The sequence below is a fragment of the Pteropus medius genome, unplaced genomic scaffold (assembly GCF_902729225.1).
Source record: "Pteropus medius unplaced genomic scaffold, Ma_sr-lr_union100, whole genome shotgun sequence".
NCBI classification, from domain to species: Eukaryota; Metazoa; Chordata; class Mammalia; order Chiroptera; family Pteropodidae; genus Pteropus; species Pteropus medius.
Window position 1 is genome coordinate 2,980,345 of NW_024344433.1, and position 21,259 is coordinate 3,001,603.

The 21,259-nt window shown below is 48.8% G+C and overlaps 1 protein-coding gene and 1 pseudogene across 3 annotated transcripts in view; both read left to right on the forward strand.

Annotated features, from left to right (window-relative positions):
- The first annotated feature begins 6,691 nt into the window (after positions 1 to 6,691).
- LOC120610338 (uncharacterized) lies at positions 6,692 to 6,809 on the forward strand (annotated as a pseudogene).
- Positions 6,810 to 9,902: 3,093 nt separating this feature from the next.
- FBLN7 (fibulin 7) overlaps positions 9,903 to 21,259 on the forward strand; it is a 30,852-nt gene continuing 19,495 nt past the window's right edge. For 2 of the 3 annotated variants that reach the window (XM_039872609.1, XM_039872612.1), the window contains exon 1: positions 9,906 to 10,258. In XM_039872609.1, coding sequence (XP_039728543.1) covers positions 10,166 to 10,258 — 93 coding nt within the window. In that variant the 5' untranslated portion in view covers positions 9,906 to 10,165. Of the gene's footprint in view, positions 10,259 to 21,259 lie in introns of all 3 variants that reach the window. The other variant, XM_039872610.1, reaches the window with a different exon arrangement.

The following is a 21,259-nucleotide window of genomic DNA, read 5'->3' on the forward strand; positions in this document are numbered from 1 at the left end:
GTAACGAGCACATCCCCAGTGACGGTAGAGCCACTGGCTCAGCCCCTGTGAAGGCAGTCCCACAGTGTGTGTGTGACTGGCGGGCAATGCCAATGGTGACGAGGCTTTTAAAAATGATTCAAGATACAGAATAAGACTTGTGCTCAAAAGAGTTCACTGTGGCGTTTAAAATAGAGACAAAATTAGAGATGAGTGTCAACTGTGGAGTAGACGGTGACCTGCATTTTAGCTCATGACTGCAGAGTGCTCTGCAGCCGTGAAATGATTATGAAGGGTGTGCAATACACAGAAAAAGACTCACTGCACGAAACATGCTACAGGTCACGTGTGTGAACGCTTGTTGAGTAAGAGCCGAGGGAGCACCTCGCAATGGCCCTGAAGCCCAGTGTTGTTCTGGCTCCTCTTGGCTACAGTCACAACACGAGGATATTTCACCAGTTAAGACCGGTCATGTGGCCGTTCTAGGGTGGGGATAGAACTGGGTGGGGCTGCCTGTCTCTATACAGTCTCCATCCTGTGGGTGACCCTTTCTGGGGCCTGTCATCTGCGTCCAGCTATCGGAAGGGGACAATGCCTCTAGCCTGGCCTCCAGCAGGAAGCACACATCACTTCTCAATATTTCCTACTGGCAAAACTTAGTCCCATGGCCACACCAGACTGCTGTGAGACAGGCTATTAGAGCTCCATGCCTGCCTGCTATTCTAGTTCTGCAAACAGAGGTAGTGGCTTTGGGCGACAGCTAATGACTTCTGCCACAGATTATTTGGTGACAATGGACTGTTTTCCATGGTAGCCTCACAGTAGCCAGTGAGGCAGGTACAGCCAATGAGTTTATCAATAAGAAAACTGAGACGGCGATTAAATAACTTGCCCCCAGGTCACCCTCCTGGCAAGTGACAAGTGGTCTAACACCACTGGAAAGCACCCTTGAAGGCTTATCATAGTCTGGGGAGAAAAGGGTCTGCATTTCACGGATGTGTTTAATTGTTAGAGGATTAAGTGGCACAATGTGTGCAAACTACCTGGTGTACACGCCTTCACAATAGCCAAGGTTGTGACGAAAGCAGCAGTGATAGGCGTTGCTGGGACAGCTGGCACCGACACTGCCACATGGAATTGCAACATGGTCTAAGACTTGTTTCCCTGGGTTAAAACGCAGCTACCCACAGAGAGTTCTGTGCCCCTAAGTGATCTTGTATTTACACCTAAATCCCTTCTGGCCGCTGGTGTGGTGCTGAGCTCGGATGATTCTGACAGCTTTTCCTTCAAATCATCCTGGGCAATGTTAAGTAAGTTTATGTGCAGGGAAGCTTTCCAATGTTCTCCAGCAGATGGTGCTCTGTCTTAAGATTAGAACATCTCTGAAGAGTTCTAATCTCAGCATTTTGGGTCTCTAGTTTTTGCTCTTAAAAATCTTAAACATTGACTTGCCAAAATGCCATTAAGCAAATTTAGGGATGAAACAAAAACTTTCTAGAAACGGACATATGGAGAACCACCATCTTGGCAAAACACTTGCTGTGTTGCTATATTCCATCTCCCTCCAGAATTAGAACTTGCTAGCTGAAGGGGCCTCGGGTTATCGTACAGAGGAGAAAATGGGGCACCACAAAGCTTCTCGGACCCCAGGTCCCTCAGACCAGAGTTGAACCCATCTCCTAGGCTGCTGTTCTCACCTCTGGGTGCCCGGGGACGGAGGGAGGGCAGCGCCCCGGAGGGCTGGACTGCACATCAGAACCTGAGGTACACTGTAGTCGTCCCATGCTACATCATTGTGTACAACTATTGTCTTTCGTTCTAGCCTCCAAATTGTTGTCGCTCCACAAGTTATCCTAATTCTGATCCTCTGCTGCTTGACTGGATATGCGCAGATGTTCATGGGGCACAGCAGAGTCCCAAGAGTTAATGGCAGCGTCTGTTTTATTTTCAGCCCATGAACACCCTGCAAACGAGACATTTTATCCCACAAATTTTATCCTCCCTTTTTAAAAAAAGACAGTTGGAGCATTACCATATCTACTTCCAAAGAATTATTTTAGACATTTATATTAAGAGTAGAATGAACAAGCTAGCCTTTTCACTAACTGCGAAATTGCTTTTTTAGACGATAACTTTATTATTATAAAATGTATTTGTGGGTTTCATGTTCTCATGATGAAGTACCTTCTATTGGTCCAAACTGCCCCTCAGACAGCTCTAGACAAAACTAAAGTAACAACTGCAGGAAGACAGACATTGGAGAGCAAGAAAATGCAGGCAGACACCACGAGGCATCCAGGGCTTGGATCAAGGGAACGTTCTGGGTGGCTTTCCCATTTTTATGAACTTTCTGCTGACATCAGGCTACAGTTGGTGCCAAGTGTGGAGATTAAACCCGGATATGAATCCTGCGCTCTCATCTCTTGAACTAAAAGACATGGATTAGAAGAACCACAGCATCTGGAAAGGAAAAACGAAAAAGAAAAATAAAAAAAAAGAGAGAGAGAAAACCAAAGACGGTAAGCACTACATCCTGTGTATAAACCTCCCAAATCACAAGGTCACCCTGAACTGTATGTGAGGTGCAGACCCACACACCCACCTGAGCCTGAGATTCCTGCTAACACGGGACGAAGTTTAGCTTGAACCCAATAATGTAAACTGCCTGCTTGAAAAATTATTTGGGAGTAACCTCAGAGAAAGTGGGGAATTAAGGACCTCTGGAAATTTGTCTTTTCATAAGAACAATTTTTTAAAAGCCTTATAAAAACTTCCAGAATTCACCTTTTTAGAACTCTGGAAATGAACCAGTCTTGCATCAACCTAAGGAGCTTTTACACAAGAAAAATGCCTACATTTCAGTAAGGATGCCAAGCTTGGTAGTGTTTTGATTTGTCCCCTACTCAGTGCCCAGCTCAGCAGTAGCTGTCAGAATCAAGGGCCCACATTCTCGATACTGCAGCGGTCAGCATGGAGGGAGGTCTTTCAAAGCCTCCTTCCCAGAGAATTGTCATGATTTGACTTGTCTAGTGGCTCTTTGGAAGCCCCCTAGGGGGGATTGTCTTTACTTGACCTGGGTCAGAGCTTGCCCAGAATTAAATCTTCTTCCTCTGGGACATTTGTTAAAAACGTTTACAGTCAAGCGTTTCAATGTTGCAGTACCTGAGGCAATGAACAAAACTGAGGCAAATAATAGACTAACCAAAAAACCTTAAAAGAAAAAACTAAAGAGAGAGATGGCCTAGGGACATTGAAAAGCTCCAGCACACTTCTGAGAACCCAGAAGGCCATGTGCACGCATAGGGCTCTATGGTGCTCAACAAAGTCTGCAGGAAGCAGGAAGTGCAGGCTAAGGTAGAGTTGCAGACCAGTCGGATGAGTGTTAAAGGCGTTCCTCGCACATGCGTGTGCACGTGCACACCACACACACACACACACACACCCCTTGACAAAGGACAGGAGATTTACTAGTTCCAAGGGTTTAAGGAAATCAGTAATTAGCTGACCAGTAGGTAACCGGGTAGAGACTTCAGTAGCCACGTATTACAAATAATACAGACTTTACAGAACTAGCTCAGAGAAGTCACTAAACAGACAATGGTCACAATAAGCAGCAACAACAAAAAGTCCCAGGGAAGGAAAAGTCTGGTTTCCGGAGTTGCCACATTAGGCCAGTTTTCACCAAAAAATTAGGACACAATCAAAGAAACAAGAAGGTACGGTCCATTCGTGGTACAAAAAACAATCCATGTAAAATGTTCTTGAAAAAGATCAGATGTTAGACTTACTAGATAAGACTCTTAAATCAGCTATTTTAAATATGTTCAATGAGCTTTTAAAAACCATGTCTATAAAACCAAAGTGAAGTACGAGAACACTGCCTTACCAAGCACAGAATATCAGTAAAGAGATAGCAATTATAAAAATGAACCAAACGGAAAGTAAATGGAAGTACTTCTTTGTTAAAAATTATAATAACACATGAAGATTTTACTAATGAGCCTCAACTTCAGTGTTAAGCATGCAGAATAGAGAACTGGTGAACTCAAATATAAGTAGATTGAGGAATGAGAGTAAATAGTGAAAAAAGATGAACAGAGCCCCAGAGATCTTTGGGACATCATCAAACATAAACTGAAACAATGGGAGTGTTGGGGAAAGAGGAAAGAAAGAAAGAGAGAGAGAGAAAGAAAGAAAGAAAGAAAGAAAGAAAATAGTTGAAGATGCAATGGCTGAAAACTCCCCTAATTTGATGAAAAACCTAATCTACACATCCATGAAGGTTAACAACCTCCAAGTAAAATACACTCACAGAGATTCATACTGAAACATCAAAATCAAAGACAAAGAAAAATTTTAAAGTGACAAGGGAGTGATGACTCATCAGATACGAGTGATACTCAATAAGATTAAAAACTGATTTCTCATCAGAAACCTTGGGGACAAGAACACAATGGGATGACATAGTCAAAGTACTGAAGGGCAGGGAGAAACTGCCAATCGAGAATTCAATATCTAGGCAAACTATCTATCAAAAAATGAATTTAAAAAAGACACTCCCAAATAAAAACAAACCGACATCAGAATTTGTTGCTAGCAATCCCACCCTACAAGGAATACTAAAGGGAGTCCTTCAGGCTGAAACAAAAGAGTGATAAACAGTAACTAGGATCCACAGGAGGTAAATAGTACCAGTGACAGTAACTGTGGGTAAGTATAAAAGACAGTATAAGTGTTATTTTGTTTGTAACTCCTTTCTTTTCCCTTCCCATCAGATTAAAAAGAAACTTTTATTGAAGATATAATTGTAAATCTAAGTGATGGGCACAAAATGATGGGCACAAAATGTACAAAGATGTAAATTATGCTGTAATAACAGCATAAAAGATAGGAGGACAGGAGCTATATAGAAGCAAAGGTTTTCATTTTATAAAAATTAAGTTGGTATTAATCAGAGCCAAATCATTATAAATTGAGATATTAATGGTAAGCCCAATCACTAAGAAAACATTTCAAAAATATGCAGTACAGAAACGACAAGGAAATAAAAATGGAAAACTATTAAATCTTACTGAACACAAGAGAAGGCAGTAATGGAGGAAGTGAGGAACAATACAAGACATAAATTTAATAATAGCTACAAAGGAAAAATATGGGAATATGATGAACAACATATGTCAATAAATTAGGCAACTTAGATGAGATGAAAAATTTTCTGGAAAAATGCAAACTATCAAAAGTAACTCAAGAATAAATAGATAATCTGAATAGACCCATAACAAATGAAGATATTGAATTAGTAATTAAAACAAAATGACCCACAAAGAAAATTCTGAGCTCAGATGCCTTCACCACTGATTCTTCCAAACGTTTAAAAAAGAATTGATACCAATTCTTCACAGACTCTTTAAAAAATAAAGGAAGAACACTTTCTAATTCAATTTATGAGATCAGTATTACCCCAATACCAAAACCAGCCAAAGACGACACAAGAAAAATGCAGACCAATATCTCTCATGAATATGGAAGCAAAAAGCCTCTAGCAAACCAAATTCAGCAACATATAAAAGTAATTAAACACTATGACTGACCCAGATTTACCACAGGAATACACAGATGGCTTAGTGTTTGAAAATCAATCTCTCAACAGGACAAACTGACAAACATGCCATGATTATCTCAATAGATACAGAAAAAGCACTAGCCAAAATCAAACACCCTTATGTGATAAAAATGCTTAAGAAACTAGGACCAGAAGGGAACTTTCTCAGTGTGATAAAGGACATCTACAAAAACCCACAATGAACATCAGATTCAATGGCAAAAAAACCTGGGTGCTTTCCCTCTAAGATTAGGTACATTCTCACTACTTCTATTCAACATAGTACTGGAACTTCTAGCCAAGGCAACCAGACAAGAAGAAATAAGCTATTGAAACTGGAAAAGAAGAAGCAAAAATATCTCAGTTTACACATTACATGATCTCATGTATAGCGAATTTTAAGGAATCTACTAAAAATCTATTAGAACTAATAATCAGTTCAGAAAGGTGGCAGGACAAGATCAATGTATAAAAATCAATCATATTTCTCTACACTTGCAGTGAACAACCTGAAAGTGAAATTTAAAAAAAAAAATTATTTACAAAAGCATCAAGAAGAAAATCTGACCCCAAAAAAGTACAAAACTTGTATGTTAAAAACTATAAAGCATTATTGAAAGAAATTAAATAAAATATAAATAAACTAAAAAATAGCCTACATCCATGGATCAGAAGACTTAAGATGGCAATATTTCCAAAATTGAACAGCAATCCCATTCAGAATTTCAGATGACTTCTTTGTGTAGATTGAAACGCCAATGATAAAATTCATATGGAATTTCAGGGGACCCAGAATAGCTAAGATAATCTTGAAAAAGAAGTAGGAGGACTCACACTTCTTGATTTCAAAACAGTTCAAAGCCAATTGTAATCAAGACAATGTGGTACTGGCACAAGGACAGACATAGAGATCAATGAAATAAAATTAACTGTCCAGAAATAAACCCATATATTTATGGTCAGTTGATTTTCGACGAGAGTACCAAGAACATCCAATGGAGAAAGAATTGTCACTTCGACAAATGAGACAGCTGGGTAGCCACATGCAAAAGAATGAAATGAGACTCTTACCCTACAGCATATGTAAAAATTAATTTAAAATGGGCCAGAATCTACGGCCATGCCACCCTGAACAAGCCTGATTCGTCTGATCTCGGAAGCTAAGCAGGGTTGGGCATAGTTAATACTTAGATGGGAGACCACCTAGGAAGACCAGGTGCTGAAGGCATAAAAAATAAAAACTAAGGGATTGTAAGCTGACAAGGTCCTTGCAATCTGTGAGGTCAACCAAGGGTTGCCTTGCCTAAAAAATAAATAGATAGATAGATAGATAGATAGATAGATAGATAGATAGATAGATAGATAAAATGGGCCAAAGATCTAAATGTAAGTGCTAAAGCTGTTAAAACTCTTAGAAGAAAACATACGGGTATATCTTTATGAACTTGGAATTAGCAAAGGATTCTTAAATAGGACCCAAAAAGTATGAGCAATAAAAAAAGAAACAGAAAAACTAGACTTCGTCAAAATTAAAAACTTTTTTCTTCAAAAGACACCATCAAGAAAGTGAAAAGTCAATGCACAGATAGAAGAAAATATTTGAAAATCATATATCTGATAAAGGACTCATAGCTAGATTATATAAAGAACTCCTTTGCTAAATCATAGTTGGAGAAACTAAGTTTAATAAATATCGAGTAGATTTTCTGTAAAAAAATCATAATAGTAAAAATTTTTAATTAAAGAACTCCTTCAACTCAATAATAAGAAGACAAATAAACCAACCAAAAAAATGGCAAAAGACTTAAATAGACCTTTCCCCAAGGAAGATACACAACTGATCGGTAAGCGTATGGAAAGCTGCTCTACATCTTCAGTCGTCAGAGGAAAAAAAATCACAGCCACAAGATAGCCTCAAAACCACTGAAATGGCAATAGGAACAATATTCCTTTTTATTCATCATGAGAAAAGGTTAATAACTAATACTGCTAAGGTTGTGGATAAATTGGAACCCTTATATAAAATAGCACAGCCACTCTGGAAACCAGTTTGTCAGTTCATCAAATGATTAAAGAGTTACCATGTGACTCAATAATTCCACTCCTAAGTCTATGCCTAAGAGAAATGGAAATGCATGTTTACACACATGCTAGTAGCGGCATCATTCATAATAGCCACAAACTAGAAACCCAATTGTCCATCAACTGGTAAATGAATAAATGAAACGTCATCTATCCATACAATGAAATATGATTCAACTCAATAATAAGAAGACAAATAACCAAATAAAGACAAAAAAGGAATGACACACTTATATGATACACACTACACCATGGATGACCCTTGAAAAACTTATGCTAAGTGAAGGAAGGCAATCACAAACAGCCACGTATTGCATGATTCTATTTTTACAAAATGTCCAAAATAGACAAATCCATAAAGACAGAAAGTAAATTAGTTGTTGCCAGGAGTTGAGGGGGTGAAGCAATGGGGAATGACTGCTAATGGGTATGAGATGAGGTTCCTTTTTGTAGCGATGGAAGGTTAGGTAGTGGAGATGGTTGCGCGATTTTGTGAGTATACTAAAAAGGAGCGTTGTCCCCTTTAACGTGGTGGATTTTATGGTATGTGAATCATACCTCAATTTAAAAATGATATCCAGAGTAACATAACAATAAGGAGTACCTATAAGATCTCATTCATAATCCCTGGATACAACCCAGAATAACTAGATATACTAGTAAACCAGAAAAAAATGGTTCATATTCAGAAGACAGTCAATGGTCCCTGACCATGAGAAGATAACAGATGGTGAATTATCAGTCAAGGATCCTAAAATAACTATTGTATCTCTGGTCAAGAGCCTAAAGGAAAGCATGTCTGTAATAAATGAGTAAATAGAAAACATCAACAGAAGCCCCACCCTGTAGCTCAGTTATTCAGAACTAGTCACACACCCAGTAGGGTCTGGATTAAGAGAGTCTAAACTGCAAGAAAATCTGAAGGAGGGGTGGCATTTTTAACCAGGTATATTACCACCCTGAGCAAAGTTCAACACAGGACTGCAGGCTGTGTTGGGGCTCTGTCTCTGCAATTTTTGTAGGTCCTATCAGGGACTGATGACATTTAGAAGCACAGATGGACGTGGGGTGAAAGAGGTAAAGGCAGAGAAGCAGCCCCAAATGTGCCATCAGGCAGAACCCGGCCACAGGTAAGTTGATGACAAGTCCCTGAAACCCAAAGGGTGAGTCACATGCTTTGGGGCCCACATGGGACCGGAGGGCCCTGTAAAATGGACTTTTTCCACCTGGTGGGTGCCACTTCTGGCCGGGCCTTAGATTTTAATAGCAAATGCTCCTGTCTTGCTTTGTGTTCCCACAGGACACAAGGACACGAGCATATTGGAGAGCACACCGAGCCCAGGGGATAGCGATTGATTCTGCCAAACCTGGGCTCCCTTCAGGACACCTCATGAGGAATGCAAAGTGTGTTTCCGTGGGCGCCCCACTTCCTGCGGCATGGGGGTGGCGGAGAGATTCCTGGGTAGGGACGCTCAGGTGGCCCCATCCACCGTGCTGCACTTCCCAGGGGACTTCCAAATCGCGGCTCAGAGAGGGCAAGAGGGCGCTGCTACCCACGCGCGCGGAGGAACACCGGCTTTGAGGCTTGGCACACATGGGAGCATCGCGCCGTCTGCAGTGTTGCCTTCTGAAAGCGTTTTCCATTAAGTACTTAGATAATGCTTTCCAGGGGAGCGGGTAGGCCATCTGGTTCCTCCCACAGCCCCGCGAGCAGGAGCCTTCAAAGCTGCTCGTATCCGCCCTGCCCAGGGCTACTGCCCACCCACTGCAGCAAAGCAGCCAGTGTCCCCATAACCCGCCTCCATTTTACACCGTTCTCCATCTGAGGGGCGGGAAACAGTAGGTACCGTAGGTTTCTAGTTCCCGAGAATGTGTATCCCGGGTTCAAGCATTATTTAGGAGGACACTAAGCTCTCGGATGGAGAGCGTAGTCTGACTCGTGTCGCATTTGTGGAGCCCATGTCCTAGGTGGAGGACGGTATCCGTGCGTGGCCGTGGAGCGGACAGACCTAGGTGGGAGTCACACTCTGGCATTTGCTGCTGGGACATATCGGCTCAGTGTCCCCAGCTTGGAAGGGGCCGGTCAGCAGGCCCCTCGCTGGCTCGTGAGCAGAACGGTCTGCCAACTTTTCCTGGGGCCCTGGGGACACCCGCCGTCCTTGTCCTGGAGTTGCGCCGCCTCCGGCCCGGGCTGGGTTCGCTCCAAGCGCATTCCTGGCCGGGCGGCCCCTCCTACTCCCGGCTGGGCGGCCCCTCCTACTCCTGGCTGGGCAGGCGCCTTTCACCCCCTAGCGGACCCTGGACACTGGTGGCCGCTGGTGCCCAGACCACGCGCGCACGGATCGAACAGCGCTCCCCTCTCCTCCCCTCCTCTCTGGGCAGCCGGCTGCACTCCCGCCTCCCTGACCCTGCGGGCTGGACACAGCGGGCATCGGCTGGACTCTGTTGGCTTGAGGCGGACAGCGTTGCTCCCTCCCAGGCAGAGAGGTCCGGACCAGAGAGATGCATCCCCGCTCCCCCTGCGCGCTCTTGCTGCTGCTGCTGCTGCTGCTGGTCGCTGGCCCCGCGCAGCTCAGTGCCCAGCTCAGTGCCCAGGTCAGTGTCCCCTGCCTCCCGCACACATGGAAGACCTGGGCTACGCTCCCCTGGAGGCCTGGGTGAGGGGCTTGAGGCAATCCGGGACCGGGCTCGGTTTTCGCAGAGGCTCCAGACAGACCCTCACCGGCTCCAGGGTCTGTGGGGCGTAGGGCCGGTTACCAGCTGAGGCAGCATCTGGCCCTCGGCTTCCCATGTCAAGTGCTAACTCATCGCTCCCACCGCCGACTTCCCACGTGCGCCGCGCTTCCCCGAGACTTTCCCACCCGCGCACCGCTTGCCGTTCACTCCCCCTCCTTCCGTTCCTATGCGTTGAGTCTCACTGGGTTTATTATATTAACCAGTAAGAACTGAGAGTTAAAATTAAAACAAGATGCAGATAAAAATGCATCTCTGGAAGGTGAACCTAGCATTGCCAAATTCGGAGCCAGCGCCACCAGGTACGCTGTGGCAGCCAGATTCCCCGCCTCCCAACAGTGTGTAGCGGGTGCACAGAGGAGACCCAACAATGCTGCTGCCAAGATTAGCAGTAACTGGGGAAGGATTGCTTGCACTTGCTCGCTGCCTCCTGGTGACTGCAGAGTCTCTGCTAAACATCTCCCAGAGCAGCCCTGTGAAGGGGAACTTTTGTTACTCCATGTTGCAGGTGAGGGAACTGAGGCCCGGGGAGACTGTGATTTAGGGTCACACCAGAGAAAGCAGTAAATTAGTCTCTCTCCTTGGGCTCCTGGGCCTCCCCTCCCTCACAGCACCTGTGGACTTGACTCCTGAACCAGGCAGATGCCCCCATGGCCACCTAGAAGCCCCGGGGTGCAGGGTCCAGGCAGGGAGAACTCAGTCAGACCTGACCGGTGGTGTCATTGCAGAAGTGATGAGCGGGTACTGCAGGAAGCTGTGGGCCACCAGGCAGCAGGGCCCTAGTCTGGGCCTATAGGGAGCCCACCCAGCAGAGCAAAGGGGCTGCCACCCACTTGCAGATTGCAAAGCAAAACACGTCTGGCCCGGAGCCCAAGGCCAGATACACAGGAAGGTATGTCCCCAAGCTGTCCCCAGGCTGTCCCCAAGCTGGAAGAGGCAGGGGGGCAGGATGTACATGCAGATGCAGGGAGCCCACATGTCATCATCTGGTTTTCTTATCCCTCCAGGTCACCTGGAAATCAGGTGAGACCTGGCGGTTGTCAGATGCATTGAGCTGTCCCCGGAGGTGATCTGTCCCCATCCCAACCTGGCCATAGCCAGGCTTTCCAAAGTCTTTATCCTCCAAATCTTGGCTTCTTTACTGCAGAAGCCCCTGCCTCACTGTGAGGTTTTGTGAGGGGGAAAGGCAGCAAAGAGATTGTCTGCAAGAGTTGGTTTTAAAATTCTAGTGCAAGAAACGGTCCTTCACTCGAAGTGCTGGGTGGTTGGGGGTTCCTCCCAGCGTCTGCCTTGGGAAGCCTGAGGGATCAGCCATTAAGAAGTCCTCTCGAGCCCACCAGGCTCCTTCTCATCTCTGGGTTCCCGTTCGAGTCAGCACCCTTTCTCGGAGGCCTTTCCCTCCCCACTCAAAACAGATCCCTCCTTACCCACGTTTCCCTTTTCTGCCTCTGAAGGACGGATGACGTTTGTAATTATTCTTTGTGGTGGGCTTCAAGTTATTGTCGGTCCTCCCCACTCCAGGGCCCAAGAACAGCAACCAGCACCCCCTAGGAGCTCAATGGAAGGGAGAGAGCTGTTGCGCTAGTGCTGGTCTGAGCAGGACCAGCTGGGCCGTCTCTTGGCAGATCTCGGCTGCCCCCAGGTCACCTGGAATCTTCTAGAAAGCCTCAAGCCTCCTCACCCAGAGATTCTGACTCAGTGAGTGTGGTTGGGCCTCAGGCACCAGTACTTTTTAAAATGTCCCTGGTGATTTTAATCAAGCAGGTGTCTGAGGCCCAGGGGAGCCCCAGCTTTTAGAGTAAAAAGCTGTAGACCTGGGGAGGGGCGGAGGGCAGTGGCATTCGAGAGGACAAAGGACTATCTCATGAGGACCTGAGGTGCCTCACGTGCCTGGAGCTCACCTGCTCTGAACATAGCATGCATCTGGGCCAGACCTGCTGGCTGGTAGACATTCAACAAGTGTTCGCACAGTGGGACTGTCATCTGCCACAGGGAAGCCGGGCAGGGCACACACAGCCCAAGGACCATGAGGGGGAGGCATGGGATCCTGGTCTGGGTCCCTGTTTCCCATGTGTATTCACCTTGTTGTATTAGGTGACAGCCAAAGGGGACATGGTGTGTACGTGTGTGCATGTGTGTCAACTGTGACTGCCTGAACATCTGTGCTGTGTGTGTGTACGCACGTGTGTTACAGGTAGTAGGCAGCTACCTCCTGCAAGGGTCTACGGCAGTGATCCTGGGGCCTGGACAGTGTCATTTGCTCTCTTGCGGTCCTCCATGGCTTTCTACTGGTGGCCCTCTTGTCAGCACATCTGTCTAGATGCCTGGCTGATGGAGAGCAGGTAGCCTTGGGAAAGGAGGGGACGCTGAACAGCGTGGGGGCCCTCAAAACTGCTATGCACTCTGAAAGGGAGACTGTTGAACAAATGCCCCCCACCCCCACCCCAGGCAATGGCTCTGGGCTGTCAGGGTGGTTCAGGGTCCCAGCATTCTTCTTGCCCATGGGGTGGGGGTCTATGGTGTTTCAGAAGGCTCCCCTACCCAGCGCATTCCTAGAATTTGGATATCTAATGGACCTGATTTCCTGTAGCATTGTGGAACTCTTATTAGTTAGTTATAGGACATCTTTTTGTAGATTCTCTCAGATTTTTTAGATAAACAATCATGTCAGCTGTGAATAGGAGAGGTTTTATTCCTTCCTTTCCAATGCATATGCCACTTATTTATTTGTTCAGCCTGCTTGTGCTGACTAAAACTTCCAAGCACTCTGTCGGCTGGAAAGCAGACAGAGTCTTCTTTTTCTAGAACTTGGGAGAAAGCATTTTTTTTTTTAACATGAAGGATGATGCTAGCTGTAGATTTTGCAGTCTACATTTGTCAGATTAAGCTTCCCTTCTGGCCATAGTTTGATTATGCACAGATGTTGACTTTTGTCTCACGCTTTTCACACCACTGATATGATACTGCAGTTTTTCTTTAGCCTGCTAACAAGGCTAATGACCTTGATCGAGTATCTAGTTTCGAAGCCAGCCTTGCGTTTCCAGATAACTCCTGATAGTGGTGTTATACATCTTCTCTATTTCTACATTCCATCTGCTTGTTTTGTGAGAATTGTTGTGTCTGAGTTCATGGTAGAGACCAGTGTTTAGGGGGTCAGCAAACGATGGCCCATGGACCCACCCCCACCCCCGCGGGTCAGACTGGCCATATCCATCCACTTGCAGATCGGAGCTGAGTGTCACGGCAGAGACCACATAGGCTGCACAGAGAAAAGTACAGCTGAGCCTTAAACAAGGTGGGGTTGGGGCACCCACCACTGTGAAGTCAAAAACTCACACGTAACTTGGACCCCGGGAAGTCCTCAGCCTGACTCCCCCGCCCCACTACCCTGACTGTGGCTCCCTCCCTGCCCTCCAGACTGTAGTCCCCGTTTTCTAGATCACATACCTTCCTTTCTCTTGGCTTAGCCCTTGTTTTTTGGAGCGTAGCCCCAGGAAAGCGATCCTCTAATCCACCACCATTGGGCCTTCCCACATCACCTTCTTGCTGCAGATATTGCCATTTTCTACCCCAACCATCACAGCAGTGATAGCACCGTTGTCCCCACACCACTGATGGGGAGCCTGATGTGCCCAAGAAAGTGCATATTCACATTGGGAGCCAGGCTGGGAGGAAGTCAGAGGAGGAAAGCTGCCCTGCCTGCTGCCTACTGCCTCTTATACTCACAAGACCGGGGAGGGGGGAGAAGGGGGCGTTCAAGATCATTCCTGGACTCAGAAAAATGAGACAAAGAAGGAGGACAAATGAGAACCCAAGCATGTTTGTCCCCAGCATGGCGTAGTCAGCCTATCTGAGACAGGTGAGCTGCTGGGGCGCCTGATGTCTAGGTTAAGAGGGACACTCAGCACACAGCTCAGAGGGAAGGGTGTGAGGCTTGGCAGCACCATCTGTCATGGGCACAGCCCCAGGAGTGTCTGCCCCCGCGCCCCGTGTGAGGATTCTCCTGCCATTCCCGGTGTTGCACAAGTGCATGCAGGTGAGCCAAAGCGACTGGCATATAGATTCTCCAGATCTAAACCATAGGCATTTCATGAAACGGATGTAGTGTGTGGTGCCTGCAGTGGCCTGGGTGCCAGGAACAAATGCACAGGGAGGAAGCCTGCCTTCAGTTTTAAAGCTTTGGGTCTGGAGCTAGCAGCCTGGGCTGGGTGAGCCGGCTGCTCCACACTCAGCTGCTCTGGCCTATGCTCCTGGTCAGCAGAGTGCCAGCTTGTGGAGGCAGGGGTCTCCTGAGCACTCCTGCTCCCGGCCCCCCACACCCTCCAAAAGGTTGGCCTGGCCTCTTGAGACTCTGTTTGACAGGGATCTGGGGTTTAGATTTTTCCCTGTGAGGAGAGGCCAGCAGGCCAGGAGAGAGGGTTCTGGAGAGGCAGTTTGCACATAGCTCCCAGGAGCGGGGAGGGGCTGCAGGCACCAACAACAGACTAGCTGGAGGAAAAGATTTTACTGGGGTTTTGTGGGAAAGAATGGGGCTGAGGAGGTTATGACTGACTAGTTTGAGCGATTTGGGTTGGTTTGCAGTGTAGGACCCCCTGGCTGTCTGATGCCTTACCGGGCTGTTGGGATGGGGGCTGCTGGGTGTGGGGCGGCAGTCTTGTGAGTGTAAGAGGATAAAGCAGGGTGGGCTCTGGGTGGGCTGGTTTGCATATCTAAGTGTGCTGGGGGCTCAGGGCAGGTGCTGAGTGGTGTGCTGGCTCCAGCAACTGGCCGGCCTGAGAGAAGGGGACAGACCGTCTGTCTCAATTCAGCCAGGCTCCAGATGCCAAGACCTCAGGTACAGAAACCAGACAATGTGGTCAACACAGACACAGCCCTGGGACGGGTACATGGCCTCCAGCATCCCGTTGGCCAAAGTGAATTGCAAGGCCAGCCCAGATCTGAGCTGTGGGAAAACAGACTTCCCTCTTTATGGGAAAAGCGGCAGTTTCTTTGCAAATGACGTGGGTGTGGGGCAGGAGGCTTGTGGCTGCTTCTGCAAATCTTCACAGCACAAGGCCCCTGGTTTTGGCAAAAGTGTGGAGTCTAAGGGTAGGTGAAGGGAGACCTTGCTGGCGTGGGGTTGGGGGTAACTTTCTCCGGCATCTCCCCCTTTCCTTGCCACCATCAGGAATGGGACTCAAGTCTCATCACCGGCAGTCCTGATGACAGAGCAGAGTGGATACTCTGTGCTCTCGTGGGGCTGTTGTGGCCCCTGGACCCTGGGTGGTGAGCGTCGAAGGCGTGGACTGGGGAAGGAGACGTGGCTGGTGGTGCGGTAGTTTCTCAGGTGGTTTCTCAGGTGGTTGGAGGGTCCTGTTGGCACGAGACTTAATCCAGGCCGACCCAGTCATCCTGGTCTGTGTAGCTGCTCCCCAGGCACTTGGGCACTGTCCCTCCCGTCACACATCCACCACAGCAGCATCCCAGCGAGCTGCCCCTGGAAGCGTGTCCATCTCTTGGCTGTACTGGTCACTTCTTTTGGGACACGGTGGGGCTGCCCGACTTCTGCTGACCTTCCTGAGGTTTGTGCAGCCCTAGGGCCCTAGGGGGCCATCAGGGTGGACTCCATGGGGAGTAGAACTTTCTAGATCCTTTCAAACCGTCCACCAGTGTCTTCCAGGCTTCCTGGAAACTGCCTGGGACCTAAAATCAGACTGTTACCCACATTTTCATTAGAGAAAAGATAAGCACCTATAATTCGACATGACCCAAACCCACCCATTTCAGTAAGTAGACTCCTCAACTCAAGGGGCGATCATTTATGTCCCCTGTGTACAGGAGAGCATGTGCCCCGCTGGCAGTGTGGCTGCCAGCATGTACCCAGGGCCTGAGGCACACATCCTGGTGGATGTCTGAGCACAACTGAGATGGGAGTTGTTCACATCTAGGACTGGAGGGTGGGGAGTGGTTGATGGAACTCGAGGCTGCCTCTTGTCCCCACTGTTGCTATCTGGTTGGCCTCTGACTCAAATACTTCATGCCGGTCCCTAAACAGAAGGGGAGAGTGGGCCACAGTCCAGAAGGCACCCTTCTATCTCGGAAGGAGGGGCTGGGGTCTGAGTCCTGGGCACTGTGAGAAGGGGTGTTTGTGGCGTCAGAGGCAGAGAAGAAGCAAAGAACAGCTGCAGGCAGTCATTTACACCGTAGTATGAAAATACACAAACATATCAGCACCTGCGACTGAGGTCTCTTCTCTGATTGCATAAACAGAGATTCTACCCTCCTAGCACCTGCCAGGCAGCCGGGTGGTCTCAGGACATGGGCAAAATGTCCTACCCTCAGGACATTTTGCCCATGTCCTGAGACCACCCAGCTGCCTGGCAGGTGCTGCTCTGGCCTGGGAAAGCAGCTCAGCAAGTGGGGACGCCCAGCACCTAGCCGTGCCCCGGCCTCCGTTCTTCGCAACCTGTGGCAAGTTCTTGCCTCTTGTGACTCAGTTTCCTTTCTGAGCAGTGAGGTGGCAGACATGCCGCCTCATGGGGTCATTGAAAGGAGGAGATGAATGCCAGTCAGGGATAGGTGCACCGTGAGAGCTCGAGATGTGTCACTGTTCTCTGCTCCATGGTAGGGAGTGTGCCTTTATCCTCGCAGCAAGGGACTCCTCCCTGGCCAGGGACACCAGTGGCCTCTGACCTTACAGATCATGGGAGAAAAAGTGAGGTCATGGAGATCAGGTGGGACGCAAATGCCACAGTCCAGGACATGACAATTTTAGTTGCATGGTTGCCTGTCCACCCAGAAACCTGAGGCTTTCCCCTGGAGAGTGCAAGGAAACCTGTTTTATCCGGCCTCCCCAGCTCTCCAGGCTCATTACTCTATCGGTCAGGACTCCAGGCCCAGAACCCAGGCTGCAGCCAAGCGCCCAGCAGCCATCCCCCACCCCACCGCCAGCTGGCCCCCACCTCCTTGAAGCTGACTGCAGCAGATCCAGCCTTTTGGCAAAATCCAGATGTGGGTTTTCACAGTCACATAAATCTCGGATCACGTGTAAACACACACATGTGTGCCATACACCCAAACAACCGGCAGCAGTGTGACTGGTCCTGGGAGAGTCTGTGTGTTGGGGGGATGATGGGGGACCAAGATGGGCCACAAGTAACCTGGGGGCCTTCTCTGAGCCTCTCGCCCTGGTTCTCACAGGTGGAAAATACTCTCTGAAGGAAAGGATCGGGGGGTTGTTTGCTGATGCTGCCACAGGCACGGCAAGTCCACAGGGAATGCAGCAATAACGCAGAAATTAGCTGGGCAGCATGCGACGACAGGGTCAGCAGGGTCGGGCAGTGACACGAACGACGCTGTCCTAGCTTGCACTGCGGCATCCCCTTCCTCCTTGTCCACTCGTCTGCTTGTGGCTCATTCACGTGGGCATCTGGTGTATAAGCAGACCCATCCTTGGCAGCGATGGTTCCAAGCTATCTGTAGCTTGTTTTCACGCCTCAAGCATGCCAAGGGGCCAGGGAGAGGTGACCATAGGTGGACATCAGGGCCAGTAAGAGGGTGCTGAGAAACAGGAGGCAGGAGATGGACAGAGGGGTGTTCGTGGGGTTCCCCATGGACCCCTCTCCTAAGGGGGCCAGATGGTCAATCACATCAGAGTCTGGAGCAGGTGCATGGGGTTCAGCCCTGAATGTGTCATCACGGCCAAGTGACTCACCTGCTCAGTGGGCACGATAACAGTGCCACATCCCACAACTGTCATGTGCATTTCATGAGTGACTGGTGTGACCTCTGGTCACAGTGCCACCTCTCGGTGCCCAGGCACCAGTGTCATTGCTCCCACAGCTGTTTAGACATAGACAAAGGGGCTGGGTGTAAATGGCATCATGGGTGGCAGCACAGTACAGCCCCATGCCCCAGCACCCTGGGCCAGGCCCCAGAGGAAGGCTCTGGGGGCCGAGGTGGTCAGTCTTCTGTGTTCACTTGGCTGGGCCATGTCACCCAGGTAACTGGCCAAACTCTAGCCTAGCTGTTGCCGTGCGGGTTTGTAGACAAGGTCAGCATTCAAGTGAAGCAGGTGGCTCCCATATGCATTTGGGCATTGCCCGGGAGACTGAGTCCCAAGGAGCCAGGAAGTCTCCCGATGCCTAGGCTGTGAGCTACAGCCCATATGCCCTCAGGTAACCCCTCCGCCTCCCCTCCAGTCTTCCCTGGACAGGACCAGGCACCATGCACTCCTTGTGGGTCCTGTTTCTCTGGAGACACTGGCGGCATAGGGCCTCCCCCAGGGCATCCACTCCCCGTCCTCATCCATGGGGGTTCCAGGCCTCAGCCACTGGGATTAGGGAAGGTGAGGGGCTTGTAACTCGCCGCTGACTCAACCGGAAATGAAAATAACTTCTGGAGAGAATCACTGCCAGCCTGATGTGACTCAGACGGCGGCTGCGGGCCTTGGCCACAGGCTCCCTTGGCAAGTGTGTTCAGCCGGCTCACAGATCCACCAGCATCGGCTGTCTGTGTCCTGCTAGCAAAGTGCTGACACGATGCACAGCTGTGGCCCAGGGTGAACCATATGGCGGGGGCGGGGAGGAGGGTGCCCCAGGCTGCCCAAAGAGTCACAGGTTCTACTGTCACTGGTGGTTGTCAGAAAGTCACTGTTCTAAGACTGTCACTGGGGAGACCATGGAGCAGGCTGCATGGGGACACCCTCGACCTGAAGCACAGGCTCTGGGTCTTAACCTCACTTGCAAATTGAGCACTGACAGCCCAGGGGCCTGGGTGGGTGGGAGGCGTCCGGCCTACCAAGCGCTGGCACAGGAATGAGGTAAATTGGGGACACATGTCGCTTTCTCTTGTTCACCTTAAGGTAGCAGCTAGGGTCTCGGGTACAAGGTGGCCCTGGAGGCCTGGAAGTCCACCCCACAGCACACTGGCTAAGGGACAGGGGCAAAGCCATGCTGTACGCTGTGGGGCATCTCCACAGGACCCAGCAGTCAGTGCTGTGAGACACTGGGTGGGGGACATGGTTTTCCCTGGGGTGGTGTGGGGCAGCCAGGGTGTCCTCCTGTGTCCTCCTTGCTCCCAGTGCCCACCTCCCAATTCTCAGCACTGGCCTGCATTCCAGAACCATCTACACTGCCCCCACCCTAGCCTGAGTGACTTCTCTCACTGTGCAAACACAGCTGTTGGTGTCCAGTTAGACCAAGTGCCCATCCCTTTGAAGAGTCTGATGACAGAAGTGGTGAATCTTGACCTATTTCTCCTCAAAGATGAAAGTGTTTCACTGAATGTCCTTTCTTGGTTCCACTTCAAATAAGAGCTATGAAGTGGAAGAAACAGAAACTTTTTTTATAATTTATCGTTAGTGGCATAAGCCAGGTGTGGGGCAGGCTCTGGAGGGATGGAAACATATTGTCCGAGGGTATCTCTCTGAGGCAATACTGAAAATGGGGCCCTAGAGGGCCCTGGAGGCAGCCTGTGCAGGTGGAGGCTCTGGGGCTTGCCTCCTTGCCCATGTGGCTTTGACCTTTGCTAGAGGAGGGTCAGCTCTGGAAGGGCAAATGGCGCCTGTGGTTGATTTATACAGTTGAGTTTTTCTGAGACAGGAAGGCACTGCTGAAAGCCAATCATTTGCTGAGGCAGGGCCAGGCCGAAATGATGGCACCTGGGGGTTCAGCCTGCTTCCTGTCCCCCAACCCTCTTAGTCCCTCAGCCGACCTCACATTTGCAAAGAGGGAAGCGGTCTGTTCCCAGGACAGGGAGCAGGGTGAGACAGACAGCTTGTGTGGGAAGGTGGGTGAGCAGACAGGTGGTGGGCGAGGAGCCCATCCCAGACTGCAAAGAGCACGGGAACCGGAGCTACGTTGCGCCCCAGGCCACTGTCCAGTGTCGACAAGAGAGCTGACAGGACACGCACCCTGCAGCCCAGCGTGTGCGAGATGACGCTCGTGTGTGTGTGTATGTGTGTCCTGCCTAGAAGTGGAAACCGAACCATAGTCAGCGGTGCCATCTCAGGTCATGGGAACTCGCTCTTTGTTTGCTGCTTCGTAGGCTTATGCTTATGCTTTCTTGGGTTGACGGTGCACACCTGTAAGCGTTTCCACCTTGTCCCAGCTGTGCAGGTAAACTCAGGCCTGCACCCAAGCCCAACAACAGGCAACAGATTCTGAGTATGGCTCCCGGGGCCCTACTCATGCTTTGGACCAAGGACCAGCTACAGTAGGCTTGTCACGCCTCGTGCCGAGAGACACTAAGTCTGTTCCCCTGGCACCCGGTCCTCACACCACACATGGGCTTGCCGAGAACAAGGATCTTCCTTTTTGATTTTTTTTCCTTGAGAATGCTTTTTCTTTTCCTCCTAGTTTTATTGAACTATAATTGACATACAATGTTATATTGCTTTCAAGGGCACGATGCAGTGACTCGATATTTGTATATGTTGTGAAATGGTCGGGACCATGAGTCTAGTTAACATCCATCACTGCTCACAATCAGAGATTGTTTTTTTTTCCTTACAGTGAGAACTTTTCAGGTCTGCTCTCTTAGCAACTTTCAAATATACAACCCAGTACTACAAACTGCAGTCACCGTGCTGCCCATTATACCCCAGGACTTACCGATCTCATGACTGAAACTTGTGATCACTTTCACTCAGATCCCCACCCACAGCCCCGGCCTCTGGCAACCACCAGTCCATTCCCAGTTTCTGGGTTCAGTTTTTCAGATTCCACACATAAGTGAGATCATACAGTATGTATCTCTCTCTGTCTGACTTATTTCACTCGGCATGATGTCCTCAAGCTCCATCCATGTTGTCACAAATGGAAGGATTTCCTTCTTTTTTATGGCTGAATTAGATAGATGATAGGTAGATTTATATATATCTAT